General features: G+C 52.6%; 5 protein-coding genes across 5 annotated transcripts; 4 read left to right on the top strand and 1 right to left on the bottom strand.

Moving 5' to 3' along the window:
• Positions 1-4,378: 4,378 nt before the first annotated feature.
• On the top strand, positions 4,379-5,258 carry LOC146769011 (histone H1.3-like). The gene has a single exon (XM_085640565.1). The coding sequence runs from the start codon at positions 4,608-4,610 to the stop codon at positions 5,256-5,258; it is 651 nt and encodes a 216-aa protein (XP_085496691.1). The 5' UTR covers positions 4,379-4,607.
• A 756-nt stretch (positions 5,259-6,014) lies between these two features.
• On the top strand, positions 6,015-6,473 carry LOC146769010 (histone H3). Its single transcript, XM_085640566.1, has one exon. The coding sequence runs from the start codon at positions 6,015-6,017 to the stop codon at positions 6,423-6,425; it is 411 nt and encodes a 136-aa protein (XP_085496692.1). The 3' UTR covers positions 6,426-6,473.
• LOC146769009 (histone H2B 1.2-like) lies at positions 6,430-7,855 on the bottom strand. Its single transcript, XM_085640568.1, has one exon. The coding sequence runs from the start codon at positions 7,545-7,547 to the stop codon at positions 7,167-7,169; it is 381 nt and encodes a 126-aa protein (XP_085496694.1). The 5' UTR covers positions 7,548-7,855; the 3' UTR covers positions 6,430-7,166.
• Positions 7,856-7,876: 21 nt separating this feature from the next.
• LOC146769008 (histone H2A type 2-C-like) lies at positions 7,877-8,275 on the top strand. Its single transcript, XM_085640567.1, has one exon. It carries the CDS (start codon positions 7,877-7,879, stop codon positions 8,273-8,275), a length of 399 nt encoding a protein of 132 aa, XP_085496693.1.
• Positions 8,276-8,830: 555 nt separating this feature from the next.
• LOC146769007 (histone H4) lies at positions 8,831-9,399 on the top strand. The gene has a single exon (XM_085640569.1). It carries the CDS (start codon positions 9,029-9,031, stop codon positions 9,338-9,340), a length of 312 nt encoding a protein of 103 aa, XP_085496695.1. The 5' UTR covers positions 8,831-9,028; the 3' UTR covers positions 9,341-9,399.
• Positions 9,400-17,147: the final 7,748 nt, after the last annotated feature.

Here is a 17,147-nt window from a genome sequence, read left to right as displayed (position 1 = left end):
CCTTTACAGTATCAGAATAAGGCCTGCAAGGCCTTGGGTGTGTTTCCAGCATCCAGGCACCAGTTTTACTGATGCTTGTGACATTTGCAGGTGTTAGGCTTCAAGGGGATGAAGTCGCACCTTCTACCCAGGGTTATGGAGCTCTGCGCAGGGTGAGAATTCAGGGTTCACCCCTGGCTGTTTGTGTGTAAACAAAACACTTCACATACTCAGTAAAGAGTATCTATCTCCTTCACAGTAACTGAACAAGGCCTGCAAGGCCTTGGGCCTAATTCCAGCCTCCAGACACCAGTTTTAATGATCCTTGTGACATTTGCAGGTGTTAGGCTTCAAGGGGAGGAAGTCGCACCTTCTACCCAGGGTCATGGAGCTCCGCGCAGGGTTAGATTTCAGGGTTCACCCCTGGCTCAAGGTGTGAAAACAAAACACTTCACATTCTCAGTAAAGTGTATTTAACTCCTTTACAGTATCAGAATAGGACCTGCAATGCCTTGGGTGTGTTTCCAGCCTCCAGACACCAGTTTTACTGATACTGGTGACATTTGCAGGTGTTAGGCTTCAAGGGGATGAAGTCGCAACTTCTACCCAGCGTTATGGAGCTCCGCGCAGGGTGAGAATTCAGGGTTCACCCCTGGCTGTTGGTGTGAAAACAAAACACTTTACATACTCAGTAAAGTGTATTTAACTCCTTCACAGTATCAGAACAAGGCCTGCAAGGCCTTGGGCCTACTTCCAGCCTCCTAGCACCAATTTACTGATACTTGTGACATTTGCAGGTGTTAGGCTTCAAGGGGATGAAGTTGCACCTTCTACCCAAGGTTATGGAGCTCCGCGCAGGGTGAGAATTCAGGGTTCACCCCTGGCTGTTGGTGTGAAAACAAAACACTTTACATACTCAGTAAAGTGTATTTAACTCCTTCACAGTATCAGAACAAGGCCTGCAAGGCCTTGGGCCTAATTCCAACCTCCTGGCACCAATTTACTGATACTTGTGACATTTGCAGGTGTTAGGCTTCAAGGGGATAAAGTTGCACCTTCTACCCAAGGGTATGGAGCTCCGCGCAGGGTGAGATATCAGGGTTCACCCCTGTCTGGAGGTGTGAAAATAAAACACTTCACATACTCAGGAAAGTGTATTTAACTGCTTTACAGTATCATAATAAGGCCTGCAAGGCCTTGGGTGTGTTTCCAGCCTCCAGACACCAGTTTTACTGATACTGGTGACATTTGCAGGTGTTAGGCTTCAAGGGGATGAAGTTGCACCTTCTACCCAAGGTTATGGAGCTCCGCGCAGGGTGAGAATTCAGGGTTCACCCCTGGCTGTTGGTGTGAAAACAAAACACTTTACATACTCAGTAAAGTGTATTTAACTCCTTCACAGTATCAGAACAAGGCCTGCAAGGCCTTGGGCCTAATTCCAGCCTCCTGGCACCAATTTACTGATACTTGTGACATTTGCAGGTGTTAGGCTTCAAGGGGATAAAGTTGCACCTTCTACCCAAGGGTATGGAGCTCCGCGCAGGGTGAGATATCAGGGTTCACCCCTGGCTGGAGGTGTGAAAATAAAACACTTCACATACTCAGGAAAGTGTATTTAACTCCTTTACAGTATCAGAATAAGGCCTGCAAGGCCTTGGGTGTGTTTCCAGCATCCAGGCACCAGTTTTACTGATGCTTGTGACATTTGCAGGTGTTAGGCTTCAAGGGGATGAAGTCGCACCTTCTACCCAGGGTTATGGAGCTCCGCGCAGGGTGAGAATTCAGGGTTCACCCCTGGCTGTTTGTGTGTAAACAAAACACTTCACATACTCAGTAAAGAGTATTTATCTCCTTCACAGTAACTGAACAAGGCCTGCAAGGCCTTGGGCCTAATTCCAGCCTCCAGACACCAGTTTTACTGATGCTTGTGACATTTGCAGATGTTAGGCTTCAAGGGGAAGAAGTCGCACCTTCTACCCATGGTCACGGAGCTCCGCGCAGGGTTAGATTTCAGGGTTCACCCCTGGCTCAAGGTGTGAAAACAAAACACTTCACATACTCAGTAAAGTGTATTTCACTCCTTTACAGTATCAGAATAGGGCCTGCAATGCCTTGGGTGTGTTTCCAGCCTCCAGACACCAGTTTTACTGATACTGGTGACATTTGCAGGTGTTAGGCTTCAAGGGGAAGAAGTCGCACCTTCTACCCAGGGTCATGGAGCTCCGCGCAGGGTTAGATTTCAGGGTTCACCCCTGGCTCAAGGTGTGAAAACAAAACACTTCACATACTCAGGAAAGTGTATTTAACTCCTTTACAGTATCAGGATAAGGCCTGCAAGGCCCTGGGTGTGTTTCCAGCATCCAGGCACCAGTTTTACTGATGCTTGTGACGTTTGCAGGTGTTAGGCTTCAAGGGGATGAAGTCGCACCTTCTACCCAGGGTTATGGAGCTCCGCTCAGGGTGAGAATTCAGGGTTCACCCCTGGCTGGTGGTGTGAAAACAAAACACTTCACATACTCAGTAAAGTGTATTTAACTCCTTTACAGTATCAGAATAGGACCTGCAATGCCTTGGGTGTGTTTCCAGCCTCCTAGCACCAATTTACTGATACTTGTGACATTTGCAGGTGTTAGGCTTCAAGGGGATGAAGTTGCACCTTCTACCCAAGGTTATGGAGCTCCGCGCAGGGTGAGAATTCAGGGTTCACCCCTGGCTGTTGGTGTGAAAACAAAACACTTTACATACTCAGTAAAGTGTATTTAACTCCTTCACAGTATCAGAACAAGGCCTGCAAGGCCTTGGGTGTGTTTCCAGCCTCCAGGTACCAGTTTTACTGATACTTTGTGACATTTTAAGGTGTTAAGCTTCAAGGGGATGAAGTCTCACCTTCTACCCAGGGTTATAGAGCTCCGCGCAGGGTGAGATTTCAGGGTTCACCCCAGGTTGGAGGTGTGAAAATAAAACACCTCACATTCTCAGGAAAGTGTATTTAGCTCCTTTACAGTATCAGAATATGGCCTGCAAGGCCTTGGGCCTACTTCCAGCCTCCTGGCACCAGTTGTACTGATACTTGTGACATTTGTAGGTGTTAGGCTTCAAGGGGATGAAGTCGCACCTTCTACCCAGGGTCATGGAGCTCCGCGCAGGGTGAGATTTCAGGGTTCACCCCTGGATGGAGGTGTGACTATGTGGAGTGTTTTGTTTTCACACCTCCAGCCAGGCATGAACCCTGAAATCTCACCCTGCGCGGAGCTCCTCAACCCTGTGTAGAAGGTGCAACTTCATCCCCTTGAAGCTGTACACCTCCAAATGTCACACATATTACTAAAACAGGTACCTGGAAGCTAGGGATGGGCCGGAGATCCTGAAGGCTAAGATCTGATACTGGGACTGGTGTTCATGTACGTTCTGGACTATGTGAAGTGTTCTGTTTTCTTCCCCTACCTCCGTCCAAATTAGCAGCAGGCCTCGATTAGGCTACAGGGCGCAGAATATCATTTCTGGTCTCAGGTCTCCCTCGTGATATACCATTGGATTCAGGAGTGGTCCCCACTCCAGCGATAGGGCTCAGTAGAACAGTTGTAGTCACATGCCTCACTCTGTACTGTACTATTCAGTTCCGCAGTGGGCCTCCCCCCGGTCATAGGCTCAGCGTCTGACATACAGTAACTCACTCTGTCTACAGATGTCACCTCAGACGTACACCTAGCTCCAGCTTTAAAAATCAGCTCAGTAGAGTGCCTCCATGCCGGTACTGGGGTCTCCATTTCAGGTGCATTCCCACCCTCTGCTCTCACTTGGGGTGTTTTTAAACATGTAGGCCTAACTCGGCCGCCTTCCTTCGTTGTGTCACTGTATTTATTTTATTTAGTCTGCGCCCGCCTCCTCTGGCTCGGCGCTCGGCAGTGAATGCCCTCTGCCTGCATGTGAAGCTGCCAGCACACGGCCGCCTGGTGATGCATGCGAGGCCGGAGCCAGGGCCGTGCCCCGCTGCTTGTAAAAGGCCTCCGGTTGCGCCCCCCCCAGCCGTGGGTGCCACAGCCGAGGGTGCAGGCGCCGGGCTGGGGGCTCCCTGGCATTGTTTCCACCCCGCGCTCGGCCGGCGGAGCCCTGTGTTACTTCGGCCCGTTCCAGAACGCGCTCCCCGCGGCCCCCGCAGCCCCACTGTGACGCCGCAGGGCCCGCTCCCTGCAGGAGCCCCCTCCCTCCCGCGGGCCGCCGCTCCCGGCCGCAGGAGGCGAGAGTGGACCGGGGAAAAGGGGCCGGGAGCCCGCGATTTCAGGCATGGAGGCGTCCACCGTCGGGGGAGCGCCGTCTCCCCGCGGATCACAAGCCAGGGACGAGGGGTGGATCCGAAACGGGGGCAGGCCCGGGAGAGGGCCGAAGCTGGGCTCCTGGTCATACATGTGTGGAAGCGCGTGTTTAACTGATTGTGCTTTAAAACGTGGATAATCGGAAGGTAGGAAACACAAAAGTCAGCTCGGAGCAGAGAGCCGAGTGTGCCTCGCAGAGCCCTGTCTGCTCGCGACCAATCAGAGGCTGGCTCCTCCCTGTATATATTCACGGGGCTCGGGCCGAGAGGGACATTTCTGTTCTGTGACAGCGCCCGCGCCGAGACTTGCATTGCAATGGCCGAAACCGCTCCAGCCGCCGCGGCGCCTCCCGCTGAGGTCGCCCCCAAGAAGAAGCAGCAGAAGAAGACAGCGGGGGCCTCCAAGGCCAAGAAGCCTTCCGGCCCCAGCGTGGCCGATCTGATCTTGAAGGTGGTGACCGCCTCTGCCGAGAGGAAGGGAGTCTCCCTGTCGGCCATGAAGAAGGGGCTGATCGCCGAGGGCTACGATGTGGACAAGAACAAGAGCCGGGTCAAGGCCTCCGTCAAGAGCCTGGTCAGCAAAGGCGCCCTGGCCCAGCTGAAGGGCACCGGGGCCTCCGGATCCTTCAAGGTGAACAAGAAGCAGCTGGAGGGCAAGAAGGCGGCCAAGAAGGCGGCCGCCAAGACCAAGAAACCAGCGGCCAAGAAAGCTGCCCCTGCTGCCAAGAAGCCCAAAAAGGCTCCCGCGGGGGTCAAGAAGAGCCCTAAGAAGGTCAAGAAGCCAGCGGCAGCAAAGAGCCCCAAGAAGCCCAAGGCTGCCCCCGCCAAGAAGGCTGCCAAGAGCCCAGCGAAAGCCAAGGCGGCGAAGCCCAAAGTGGCCAAGAAAAGCCCTGCCAAGGTAGTCAAACCCAAGGCAGCCAAGCCCAAAGCAGCCAAGCCCAAGAAGGCAGCGCCCAAGAAGAAGTAAGGGCTTGCACCGAGACACTGCAAACACAACGGCTCTTTTAAGAGCCATCCACCCGGTCTAGAAGAGAGCTTGTTCACCCCCACCCTTTCACCCCGCGTGCACACTTCTCAATAATAATAAACGGCACAGTAAATCCCTAGCGCACCTTTACACACGCGAGTGCCGTGTGTGATCTTGGTCATATGAACGGCTCTTTTGGTGCTGCGTGGATTGGAATCTTTATAACAAAGAAAGAAGGGGGTCTGGGAGTTATTAGACCTCAGTTTATAATAAATGTGAGATAACGTGTGCCTTGGTGCTTTCACTGTATCCGGGCAGACTCGAAGTGGTGTCTGCATAAAGCAGACGATTGTGAACGTGAAATCGAGCGCAGTCAACGGCGGCGTGTTCCAGGGTGACCAAGGGCGGTACACTTAAAACATCCTGGTCTCCTCGCCCAGTTGATCGGGGGCGAGTGGTTCGTGTGACTACAAATGAGTGGATGGACACGGAGACAAAGGTTGACCGAAGCGCGGGCTTCGGCTCCAACGTACATCGTCCAATCGGAGGGTGTCTTTTTCTCCACAGCTCATTGGAGAGGCAGGCTACAGCCTCCGGTTGAGTAGCCAATCGTTGCACACCGCGGGCTGTTTTCAAACCTGGGGCGGTCGCTTCAGCCAACCAGAGCAGCCCTCCGTCTTCGAGTGCATAAATAGGGCTCTTGCCTGCTCGAACTCCATTCTTCCTCGCTCGTCGTTGAGAGAGACCGCTCCCGCCATGGCCCGCACCAAGCAGACAGCCCGCAAGTCCACCGGCGGCAAAGCGCCTCGCAAGCAGCTGGCCACCAAGGCTGCCCGCAAGAGCGCCCCTGCCACCGGTGGAGTCAAGAAGCCTCACCGCTACCGACCCGGCACTGTGGCTCTCCGCGAGATCCGCCGCTACCAGAAGTCCACCGAGCTCCTCATCCGCAAGCTGCCCTTCCAGCGCTTGGTGAGGGAGATCGCCCAGGACTTCAAGACCGACCTGCGCTTCCAGAGCTCCGCCGTCATGGCCCTGCAAGAGGCCAGCGAGGCCTACCTGGTCGGGCTCTTCGAGGACACCAACCTGTGCGCCATCCACGCCAAGAGGGTGACCATCATGCCCAAGGACATCCAGCTGGCCCGTCGCATCCGAGGCGAGAGGGCCTAAGGAGACACCGACCCGAACAACCACCACAACGGCTCTTTTAAGGGCCACCACCCTGTCACCTACGAGCTTCTCTTATCTGCCATGTTCTACAGGTGTGGGTGGGTGGGCTGGCTGAGAGTACCCCGAGTACTGGGTAACTTATACCGGCACTGGGAAACTTATACCGGCACTGGGAAACTTATACCGGCACTGGGAAATCCGAGCACTCGGTGTGCACAGCCACCTCTTCAATTAATAAAGCGCTTTGTTTGGGTAGAGGGTCGTGCTGGGATCCGCTGGTCACAAGCCAGCGCTGTGGGGCATCTGTACATCGGGTTTATGTGTCCCGATTTCGGGAGCCTTTGCCCTGGGGCGGATGTTAGCCGTTGCCCCTGGTCTTAAAGTACAAACACAACGTGACACCCGCACACACTAAAACTGGTCGCAGGAAACAATAAGCCCGGGGGCAGCCGTGCGAGTTCCGCGTGGGCTTTATTTAACGTCATCGTTACATTACAGTGCTTGTGTGACACTTGGTCCCAAAGAGGGCTCATTCATATAAACATGCTTATTAAAACGGGTTGCCTGCTCCATCGTCCCTCGGTCTGCAGCAAGCCCCGTGAGAGCGGGTCTTGTGCGCTCAACATTACCGTTTAAAACACTTCTTTCTCCGGTCATAAATGAAGCACATTAGCTCTTAGGGGAGGACGTGAGTGGCCCTTAAAAGAGCCGTTGTGTTAGTTGGGGATGCGCCTCGAAGCCTTACTTGGCGCTGGTGTACTTGGTGACGGCCTTGGTGCCCTCGGACACGGCGTGCTTGGCCAGCTCTCCGGGCAGCAGCAGACGCACTGCGGTCTGGATCTCCCGGGAGGTGATGGTGCGCCGCGAGTTGTAGTGGGCCAGGCGGGAAGCCTCCCCGGCGATGCGCTCGAAGATGTCGTTCACGAAGGAGTTCATGATGCCCATGGCCTTGGAGGAGATGCCGGTGTCCGGGTGCACCTGCTTCATCACTTTGTAAATGTAGATAGCATAGCTTTCCTTCCTGCTCCTCTTGCGCTTCTTCCCGTCCTTCTTGGGCGGCTTGGAGAGCGCTTTCTTGGAGCCCTTCTTGGGAGCCGGCGCGGACTTGGCTGGTTCAGGCATGGTCGACAATCTGCACCGCTTCCTGTGGAGCCGAGAGAAATAAGGCAGGCGAGCCCGGCACTTGTATTTATAGGCTGGCCGTGTAAAGTAGCTGCTTCTCTGCTCTCCCGTCTCATTGGCAGGCTCAGGCAGGGCCCCCACTTCCCTTTGTAATGCGGTACTGGAACTTTGATTGGTGAAAAGGAAGCCCTCCTCCCTCCAATGAGAAGAACTATCAGAGCCTAGCTGTCAACCAATCAGAAGCGCCCGAAGTCTTTATATCGCCGGAGTCCCGCAGAACAGCAGTACTATTCTTTCTGTTGTGTGAGTGAGCCCCTGCATCGATCGCCATGTCTGGACGCGGAAAGCAAGGAGGAAAGGCCCGCGCTAAGGCCAAGACACGCTCTTCCAGAGCCGGGCTCCAGTTCCCCGTGGGCCGTGTGCACAGGCTGCTCCGCAAGGGAAGCTACGCCGAGAGGGTGGGCGCCGGTGCCCCAGTCTATCTGGCTGCAGTCCTGGAGTACCTGACCGCTGAGATCCTGGAGCTGGCCGGCAACGCGGCCCGGGACAACAAAAAGACCCGCATCATCCCCAGACACCTCCAGCTGGCCATCCGCAACGACGAGGAGCTGAACAAGCTGCTGGGCCGAGTCACCATCGCCCAGGGAGGAGTCCTGCCCAACATCCAGGCCGTGCTGCTGCCCAAGAAAACCGAGAGCCACAAGGCAGGGGGCAAAGCAAGCAAGTAAAGGCCCGCAGACCACCGTGGAAACGCACCCTAAACACAAAGGCTCTTTTCAGGGCCAACCACAGACTCCATCAAAGAGCGTATCCGTGGCCAAGGTGTTACTCTGGCGGCTTCATAGTTGCGGCAGCGCCCGCACCGTCGCTACATAGGAGGGCATGCACAAGCCCTCGGACGTACACGTAGATCTTGGCCCCCGTCCCAAAACCTAGCTTGAGGCCCACAATAATAATGTTTTTGTAAAAAAAAAAAAAATGTACATTTTAATAGGGGCAGTTTACAGACTTGCCACAACCGGGCGTGACATGTGGACAGTGTTACGGGGTGGCGGGCGGCCGCACACAGCTGGGTGCTGCCGGCGAGGCCGTTAACCTGTTTGCTCCATTAACACTTTTCAGAGCCTTCTGTTCATGGTGGGAGCGGGCACCGAGCGCCAGGGTTAGGCGGGCCGCGGTGACGAGTGGGGGCCCGGGAAGGGAGGCGCGTGTGTGTGTGCTTGACTGTGATCTATGCCCCGGCGGCAGCTGCAGAGCCCACGACAAAGAGGCGGCTGGGAGCGCGCTCTTTTTCAAACGGCAACGGCCGCTCCAGCCCCCGCTCCCTGCAGAGGGCGGTCCGGGGCGGGCTCCCTCGCCATCCTTTGAGTCACGTGGGCCGCTTGCAGCGCCCTAGCTGGTCCGGCACAGCTCCTCCATATAAGCAGCCGCCGCTGGCCGCGGCCCTCATTTCTGCTCAGTCACAGCACCGACAGGAGACCATGTCTGGACGCGGTAAAGGAGGGAAGGGGCTCGGCAAAGGCGGCGCCAAGAGGCACCGCAAGGTGCTCCGGGACAACATCCAGGGCATCACCAAGCCAGCCATTCGCCGCCTGGCTCGCCGTGGCGGGGTCAAGCGCATCTCCGGCCTCATCTACGAGGAGACCCGCGGGGTGTTGAAGGTTTTCCTGGAGAACGTGATCCGGGACGCCGTCACCTACACCGAGCACGCCAAGAGGAAGACCGTCACCGCCATGGATGTGGTCTACGCCCTGAAGCGTCAGGGTCGCACCCTCTACGGATTCGGCGGGTAAACACTCGGCTTGCCCACGGAAAAAACAAAACAAAACCCAAAGGCTCTTTTAAGAGCCGACCACGATGTCATGGGAGAGCTGTGTCTATGCGCTAGGGCTGCTTTCTAGGCCCACAGCGGGTCGAGTGAGGGGTGCATCAGGGGAAATTCTCCGCAGCCACCCTGCCATGCAAGGCACTGTCCCGGGGCCAGGGTGCCTTCCTGGAGCCCCGGCATGGGGGTCCAGGGGCGCGTTCATCCCAGTCCAGCCCATGGGGCCGCTATCCTGAAGCCCTGTACTGGGCACCTAAGGCGGGTATAGCCCGGCCCAGGGGCCCGCCATCCTGGAGCCCTGAACTGGGGACCTAAGGCGGGTATAGGCCGGCCCAGGGGCCCGCCATCCTAGAGCCCTGTACTGGGGACCCAAGGCGAGTTTGGCCCGGCCCAGGGCCGGTCATTTCTCCCTCGACTATTAAGCCCCCACGTAGTGGGGGCTTACAGAACACGGACGAGGGACAAAGGTTAGAGTTAGCCGCGCCGGGAGCGCGGCCGGCCATCTGGTCGCCGAGTTGCGCGACCAGATGGCCCTCGGAGCTGAGCGACCAGATGGCCGGGCGGCGGATGGGCGGCGCTAACTCTAACTTTTGTCTCCCGCTCGGGCGCTGTAAGCCCCCACTCCGTGGGGGCTTAATAGTCAGTAAAATAGAGTTCCCATGCAGGGCCATGGGGTGTGGGATCCTCATTTTTTTTGTGATCGATCGTGACCGATTTCGGGACCCTCTGGGCCTCTAAGCACCTGTTTTAGTACTTTTTTTTTATTTATTTATTTATTCTTTTGTTGGCATTTTGGTTCAAGGGGACCATGGCACTACTTCTACCCAGGGCAATGGAGCTCCGCTTCGGGTAACATTTCAGGTTTTCCCCCTTAGCTGGAGATGGGCCCCAATAAAAAAAAAAAATCGCAATAATAATATAATACATATATTTTTATTTTTTTATTTTTTTTTCGCCCAAAAATGAAATAATGTCCTTCACAGTATCTGGTCCATTTTATTAGCCTCCAGTCACCCCTTTAACAATGTTTAATACAAAAATAAAAAAAAAGTACTAACATTTTAGGTCCAAGGGGACGAAGTCACTTTTTCTACACAGGGCTATGGAGCTTCGATTGGGGTAATATTTCAGGATTTAACCCTCGGCTGGAGGTGGGAAAAAAAACTTCACTCAAAAGGTACACAAAGCCCTTTACATTATCAGATCCAAGACTTCAGTGTCTCGGGCCCATTTCTAGCCTCCAGGCGCTTGATTTATTCTTTTTATGACATTTTGAAAATTACAGGTTTAAGGGGACACAGTATCTCCTTCTACCCAGGGCTATGGAGCTCCGCGCAGGGTGAGATTTCAGGGTTCACCCCTGGCTGCAGGTGTGAAGATAAAACACTTCACATAATCAGGAAAGTGTATTTAGCTGCTTTACAGTATCAGAACAAGGCCTGCAAGGTCTTGGGTTTGTTTCCAGCCTCCAGGCACCAGTTGTACTGATCCTTGTGACACTTGGAGGTGTTATGCTTCAAGGGGATGAAGTCGCACCTTCTACCCAGGGTCATGGAGCTCCGCACAGGGTGAGATTTCAGGCTTCACCCCTGGCTGGAGGTGTGAAAATAAAACACTTCACATACTCAGGAAAGTGTATTTAACTCCTTTACAGTATCAGAATAAGGCCTGCAAGGCCTTGGGTGTGTTTCCAGCATCCAGGCACCAGTTTTACTGATGCTTGTGACATTTGCAGGTGTTAGGCTTCAAGGGGATGAAGTCGCACCTTCTACCCAGGGTCATGGAGCTCCGCGCAGGGTGAGATTTCAGGGTTCACCCCAGGCTTGAGGTGTGAAAAATATACACTTCACATACTCAGGAAAGTGTATTTAGCTGCTTTACAATATCAGAATAAGGCCTGCAAGGCCTTGGGCCTACTTCCAGCCTCCTGGCACCAGTTTTACTGATACTTGTGACATTTGTAGGTGTTAGGCTTCAAGGGGATGAAGTCGCACCTTCTACCCAGGGTTATGGAGCTCCGCGCAGGGTGAGATTTCAGGGTTCACCCCTGGATGGAAGTGTGAAAATAAAACACTTCACTTACTCAGGAAAGTGTATTTAACTCATTTACAGTATCAGAACAAGGCCTGCAAGGCCTTGGGTTTGTTTCCAGCCTCCAGGCACCAGTTGTACTGATACTTGTGACACTTGGAGGTGTTATGCTTCAAGGGGATGAAGTCGCACCTTCTACCCAGGGTCATGGAGCTCCGCGCAGGGTGAGATTTCAGGCTTCACCCCTGGCTGGAGGTGTGAAAATAAAACACTTCACATACTCAGGAAAGTGTATTTAGCTGCTTTACAGTATCGGAATAAGGCCTGCAAGGCCTTGGGCCTACTTCCAGCCTCCTGGCACCAGTTTTACTGATACTTGTGACATTTGTAGGTGTTAGGCTTCAAGGGGATGAAGTCGCACCTTCTACCCAAGGTTATGGAGCTCCGCGCAGGGTGAGAATTCAGGGTTCACCCCTGGCTGTTGGTGTGAAAACAAAACACTTTACATACTCAGTAAAGTGTATTTAACTCCTTCACAGTATCAGAACAAGGCCTGCCAGGCCTTGGGCCTAATTCCAGCCTCCTGGCACCAATTTACTGATACTTGTGACATTTGCAGGTGTTAGGCTTCAAGGGGATAAAGTTGCACCTTCTACCCAAGGGTATGGAGCTCCGCGCAGGGTGAGATATCAGGGTTCACCCCTGGCTGGAGGTGTGAAAATAAAACACTTCACATACTCAGGAAAGTGTATTTAACTCCTTTACAGTATCAGAATAAGGCCTGCAAGGCCTTGGGTGTGTTTCCAGCATCCAGGCACCAGTTTTACTGATGCTTGTGACATTTGCAGGTGTTAGGCTTCAAGGGGATGAAGTCGCACCTTCTACCCAGGGTCATGGAGCTCCGCGCAGGGTGAGATTTCAGGGTTCACCCCAGGCTTGAGGTGTGAAAAATATACACTTCACATACTCAGGAAAGTGTATTTAGCTGCTTTACAATATCAGAATAAGGCCTGCAAGGCCTTGGGCCTACTTCCAGCCTCCTGGCACCAGTTTTACTGATACTTGTGACATTTGTAGGTGTTAGGCTTCAAGGGGATGAAGTCGCACCTTCTACCCAGGGTTATGGAGCTCCGCGCAGGGTGAGATTTCAGGGTTCACCCCTGGATGGAAGTGTGAAAATAAAACACTTCACATACTCAGGAAAGTGTATTTAGCTGCTTTACAGTATCAGAATAAGGCCTGCAAGGCCTTGGGCCTACTTCCAGCCTCCTGGCACCAGATTTACTGATACTTGTGACATTTGCAGGTGTTAGGCTTCAAGGGGATGAAGCCGCACCTTCTACCCAGGGTTATGGAGCTCCGCGCAGGGTGAGATTTCAGGCTTCACCCCTGGCTGGAGGTGTGAAAATAAAACACTTCACATACTCAGGAAAGCGTATTTAGCTGCTTTACAGTATCAGAATAAGGCCTGCAAGGCCTTGGGCCTACTTCCAGCCTCCTGGCACCAGTTTTACTGATACTTGTGACATTTGTAGTTGTTAGGCTTCAAGGGGATGAAGTCGCACCTTCTACCCAGGGTCATGGAGCTCCGCGCTGGGTGAGATTTCAGGCTTCACCCCTGGCTGGAGGTGTGAAAATAAAACACTTCACATACTCAGGAAAGTGTATTTAGCTCCTTTACAGTATCAGAATAAGGCCTGCAAGGCCTTGGGCCTACTTCCAGCCTCCTGGCACCAGTTTTACTGATACTTGTGACATTTGCAGGTGTTAGGCTTCAAGGGGATGAAGTCGCACCTTCTACCCAGGGTCATGGAGCTTCGCGCAGGGTGAGATTTCAGGGTTCACCCCTGGATGGAAGTGTGAAAATAAAACACTTCACTTACTCAGGAAAGTGTATTTAACTCATTTACAGTATCAGAACAAGGCCTGCAAGGCCTTGGGTTTGTTTCCAGCCTCCAGGCACCAGTTGTACTGATACTTGTGACACTTGGAGGTGTTATGCTTCAAGGGGATGAAGTCGCACCTTCTACCCAGGGTCATGGAGCTTCGCGCAGGGTAAGATTTCAGGGTTCACCCCTGGCTGGAGGTGTGAAAATAAAACACTTCACATACTCAGGAAAGTGTATTTAACTGCTTTACAGTATCACAATAAGGCCTGCAAGGCCTTGGGTGTGTTTCCAGCCTCCAGGCACCAGTTTTACTGATACTTGTGACATTTGCAGGTGTTAGGCTTCAAGGGGATGAAGACGCACCTTCTACCCAGGGTTATGGAGCTCCGCGCAGGGTGAGATTTCAGAGTTCACCCCTGGATGGAAGTGTGAAAATAAAACACTTCACATACTCAGGAAAGCGTATTTAGCTGCTTTACAGTATCAGAATAAGGCCTGCAAGGCCTTGGGCCTACTTCCAGCCTCCTGGCACCAGATTTACTGATACTTGTGACATTTGCAGGTGTTAGGCTTCAAGGGGATGAAGCCGCACCTTCTACCCAGGGTTATGGAGCTCCGCGCAGGGTGAGATTTCAGGCTTCACCCCTGGCTGGAGGTGTGAAAATAAAACACTTCACATACTCAGGAAAGCGTATTTAGCTGCTTTACAGTATCAGAATAAGGCCTGCAAGGCCTTGGGCCTACTTCCAGCCTCCTGGCACCAGTTTTACTGATACTTGTGACATTTGTAGGTGTTAGGCTTCAAGGGGGTGAAGTCGCACCTTCTACCCAGGGTCATGGAGCTCCGCGCAGGGTGAGATTTCAGGCTTCACCCCTGGCTGGAGGTGTGAAAATAAAACACTTCACACACTCAGGAAAGTGTATTTAGCTCCTTTACAGTATCAGAATAAGGCCTGCAAGGCCTTGGGCCTACTTCCAGCCTCCTGGCACCAGTTTTACTGATACTTGTGACATTTGCAGGTGTTAGGCTTCAAGGGGATGAAGTCGCACCTTCTACCCAGGGTCATGGAGCTTCGCGCAGGGTGAGATTTCAGGGTTCACCCCTGGATGGAAGTGTGAAAATAAAACACTTCACTTACTCAGGAAAGTGTATTTAACTCATTTACAGTATCAGAACAAGGCCTGCAAGGCCTTGGGTTTGTTTCCAGCCTCCAGGCACCAGTTGTACTGATACTTGTGACACTTGGAGGTGTTATGCTTCAAGGGGATGAAGTCGCACCTTCTACCCAGGGTCATGGAGCTTCACGCAGGGTAAGATTTCAGGGTTCACCCCTGGCTGGAGGTGTGAAAATAAAACACTTCACATACCCAGGAAAGTGTATTTAACTGCTTTACAGTATCACAATAAGGCCTGCAAGGCCTTGGGTGTGTTTCCAGCCTCCAGGCACCAGTTTTACTGATACTTGTGACATTTGCAGGTGTTAGGCTTCAAGGGGATGAAGTCGCACCTTCTACCCAGGGTTATGGAGCTCCGCGCAGGGTGAGATTTCAGGGTTCACCCCTGGATGGAAGTGTGAAAATAAAACACTTCACTTACTCAGGAAAGTGTATTTAACTCCTTTACAGTATCAGAACAAGGCCTGCAAGGCCTTGGGTTTGTTTCCAGCCTCCAGGCACCAGTTGTACTGATACTTGTGACACTTGGAGGTGTTATGCTTCAAGGGGATGAAGTCGCACCTTCTACCCAGGGTCATGGAGCTCCGCGCAGGGTAAGATTTCAGGGTTCACCCCTGGCTGGAGGTGTGAAAACAAATCACTTCACATACTCAGGAAAGTGTATTTCACTCCTTTACAGTATCAGAATAGGGCCTGCAATGCCTTGGGTGTGTTTCCAGCCTCCAGACACCAGTTTTACTGATACTGGTGACATTTGCAGGTGTTAGGCTTCAAGGGGATGAAGTCGCACCTTCTACCCAGGGTCATGGAGCTCCGCGCAGGGTTAGATTTCAGGGTTCACCCCTGGCTCAAGGTGTGAAAACAAAACACTTCACATACTCGGGAAAGTGTATTTAACTCCTTTACAGTATCAGGATAAGGCCTGCAAGGCCTTGGGTGTGTTTCCAGCACCCAGGCACCAGTTTTACTGATGCTTGTGACGTTTGCAGGTGTTAGGCTTCAAGGGGATGAAGTCGCACCTTCTACCCAGGGTTATGGAGCTCCGCTCAGGGTGAGAATTCAGGGTTCACCCCTGGCTGGTGGTGTGAAAACAAAACACTTCACATACTCATTAAAGTGTATTTAACTCCTTTACAGTATCAGAATAGGACCTGCAATGCCTTGGGTGTGTTTCCAGCCTCCAGACTCCAGTTTTACTGATACTGGTGACATTTGCAGGTGTTAGGCTTCAAGGGGATGAAGTCGCAACTTCTACCCAGGGTTATGGAGCTCCGCGCAGGGTGAGATATCAGGGTTCACCCCTGGATGGAAGTGTGAAAATAAAACACTTCACTTACTCAGGAAAGTGTATTTAACTCATTTACAGTATCAGAACAAGGCCTGCAAGGCCTTGGGTTTGTTTCCAGCCTCCAGGCACCAGTTGTACTGATACTTGTGACACTTGGAGGTGTTATGCTTCAAGGGGATGAAGTCGCACCTTCTACCCAGGGTCATGGAGCTTCGCGCAGGGTAAGATTTCAGGGTTCACCCCTGGCTGGAGGTGTGAAAATAAAACACTTCACATACTCAGGAAAGTGTATTTAACTGCTTTACAGTATCACAATAAGGCCTGCAAGGCCTTGGGTGTGTTTCCAGCCTCCAGGCACCAGTTGTACTGATACTTGTGACACTTGGAGGTGTTAGGCTTCAAGGGGATGAAGTCGCACCTTCTACCCAGGGTCATGGAGCTCCGCGCAGGGTGAGATTTCAGGCTTCACCCCTGGCTGGAGGTGTGAAAATAAAACACTTCACATACTCAGGAAAGTGTATTTAGCTGCTTTACAGTATCGGAATAAGGCCTGCAAGGCCTTGGGCCTACTTCCAGCCTCCTGGCACCAGTTTTACTGATACTTGTGACATTTGTAGGTGTTAGGCTTCAAGGGGATGAAGTCGCACCTTCTACCCAGGGTCATGGAGCTCCGCGCAGGGTGAGATTTCAGGCTTCACCCCTGGCTGGAGGTGTGAAAATAAAACACTTCACATACTCAGGAAAGTGTATTTAGCTCCTTTACAGTATCAGAATAAGGCCTGCAAGGCCTTGGGCCTACTTCCAGCCTCCTGGCACCAGTTTTACTGATACTTGTGACATTTGCAGGTGTTAGGCTTCAAGGGGATGAAGTCGCACCTTCTACCCAGGGTCATGGAGCTCCGTGCAGGGTAAGGTTTCAGGCTTCACCCCAGGCTGGAGGTGTTAAAATAAAACACTTCACATACTCAGGAAAGTGTATTTAGCTGCTTTACTGTATCAGAATAAGGCCTGCAAGGCCTTGGGCCTACTTCCAGCCTCCTGGCACCAGATTTACTGATACTTGTGACATTTGTAGGTGTTAGGCTTCAAGGGGATGAAGTCGCACCTTCTACCCAGGGTCATGGAGCTCCGCGCAGGGTGAGATTTCAGGGTTCACCCCAGGCTTGAGGTGTGAAAATAAAACACTTCACATACTCAGGAAAGTGTATTTAGCTCCTTTACAGTATCAGAATAAGGCCTGCAAGGCCTTGGGCCTACATCCAGCCTACTGGCACCAGTTTTACTGATACTTGTGACATTTGCAGGTGTTGGGCTTCAAGGGGATCAAGTCGCACCTTCTACCCAGGGTTATGGAGCTCCGCGCAGGGTGAGATTTCAGGGTTCACCCCATG

Source organism: Triturus cristatus, unplaced genomic scaffold (assembly GCF_964204655.1).
Source record: "Triturus cristatus unplaced genomic scaffold, aTriCri1.1 SCAFFOLD_594, whole genome shotgun sequence".
Classification (NCBI taxonomy): Eukaryota; Metazoa; Chordata; class Amphibia; order Caudata; family Salamandridae; genus Triturus; species Triturus cristatus.
This window is presented reverse-complemented; position numbering and strand designations above follow the sequence as displayed.

Bases quoted from the DNA above. Each gene is read 5' to 3' on its own strand.
- LOC146769009 (XM_085640568.1), bottom strand. From the start codon at position 7,547: ATGCCTGAACCAGCCAAGTCCGCGCCGGCTCCCAAGAAGGGCTCCAAG.
- LOC146769010 (XM_085640566.1), top strand. From the start codon at position 6,015: ATGGCCCGCACCAAGCAGACAGCCCGCAAGTCCACCGGCGGCAAAGCG.
- LOC146769007 (XM_085640569.1), top strand. From the start codon at position 9,029: ATGTCTGGACGCGGTAAAGGAGGGAAGGGGCTCGGCAAAGGCGGCGCC.
- LOC146769008 (XM_085640567.1), top strand. From the start codon at position 7,877: ATGTCTGGACGCGGAAAGCAAGGAGGAAAGGCCCGCGCTAAGGCCAAG.
- LOC146769011 (XM_085640565.1), top strand. From the start codon at position 4,608: ATGGCCGAAACCGCTCCAGCCGCCGCGGCGCCTCCCGCTGAGGTCGCC.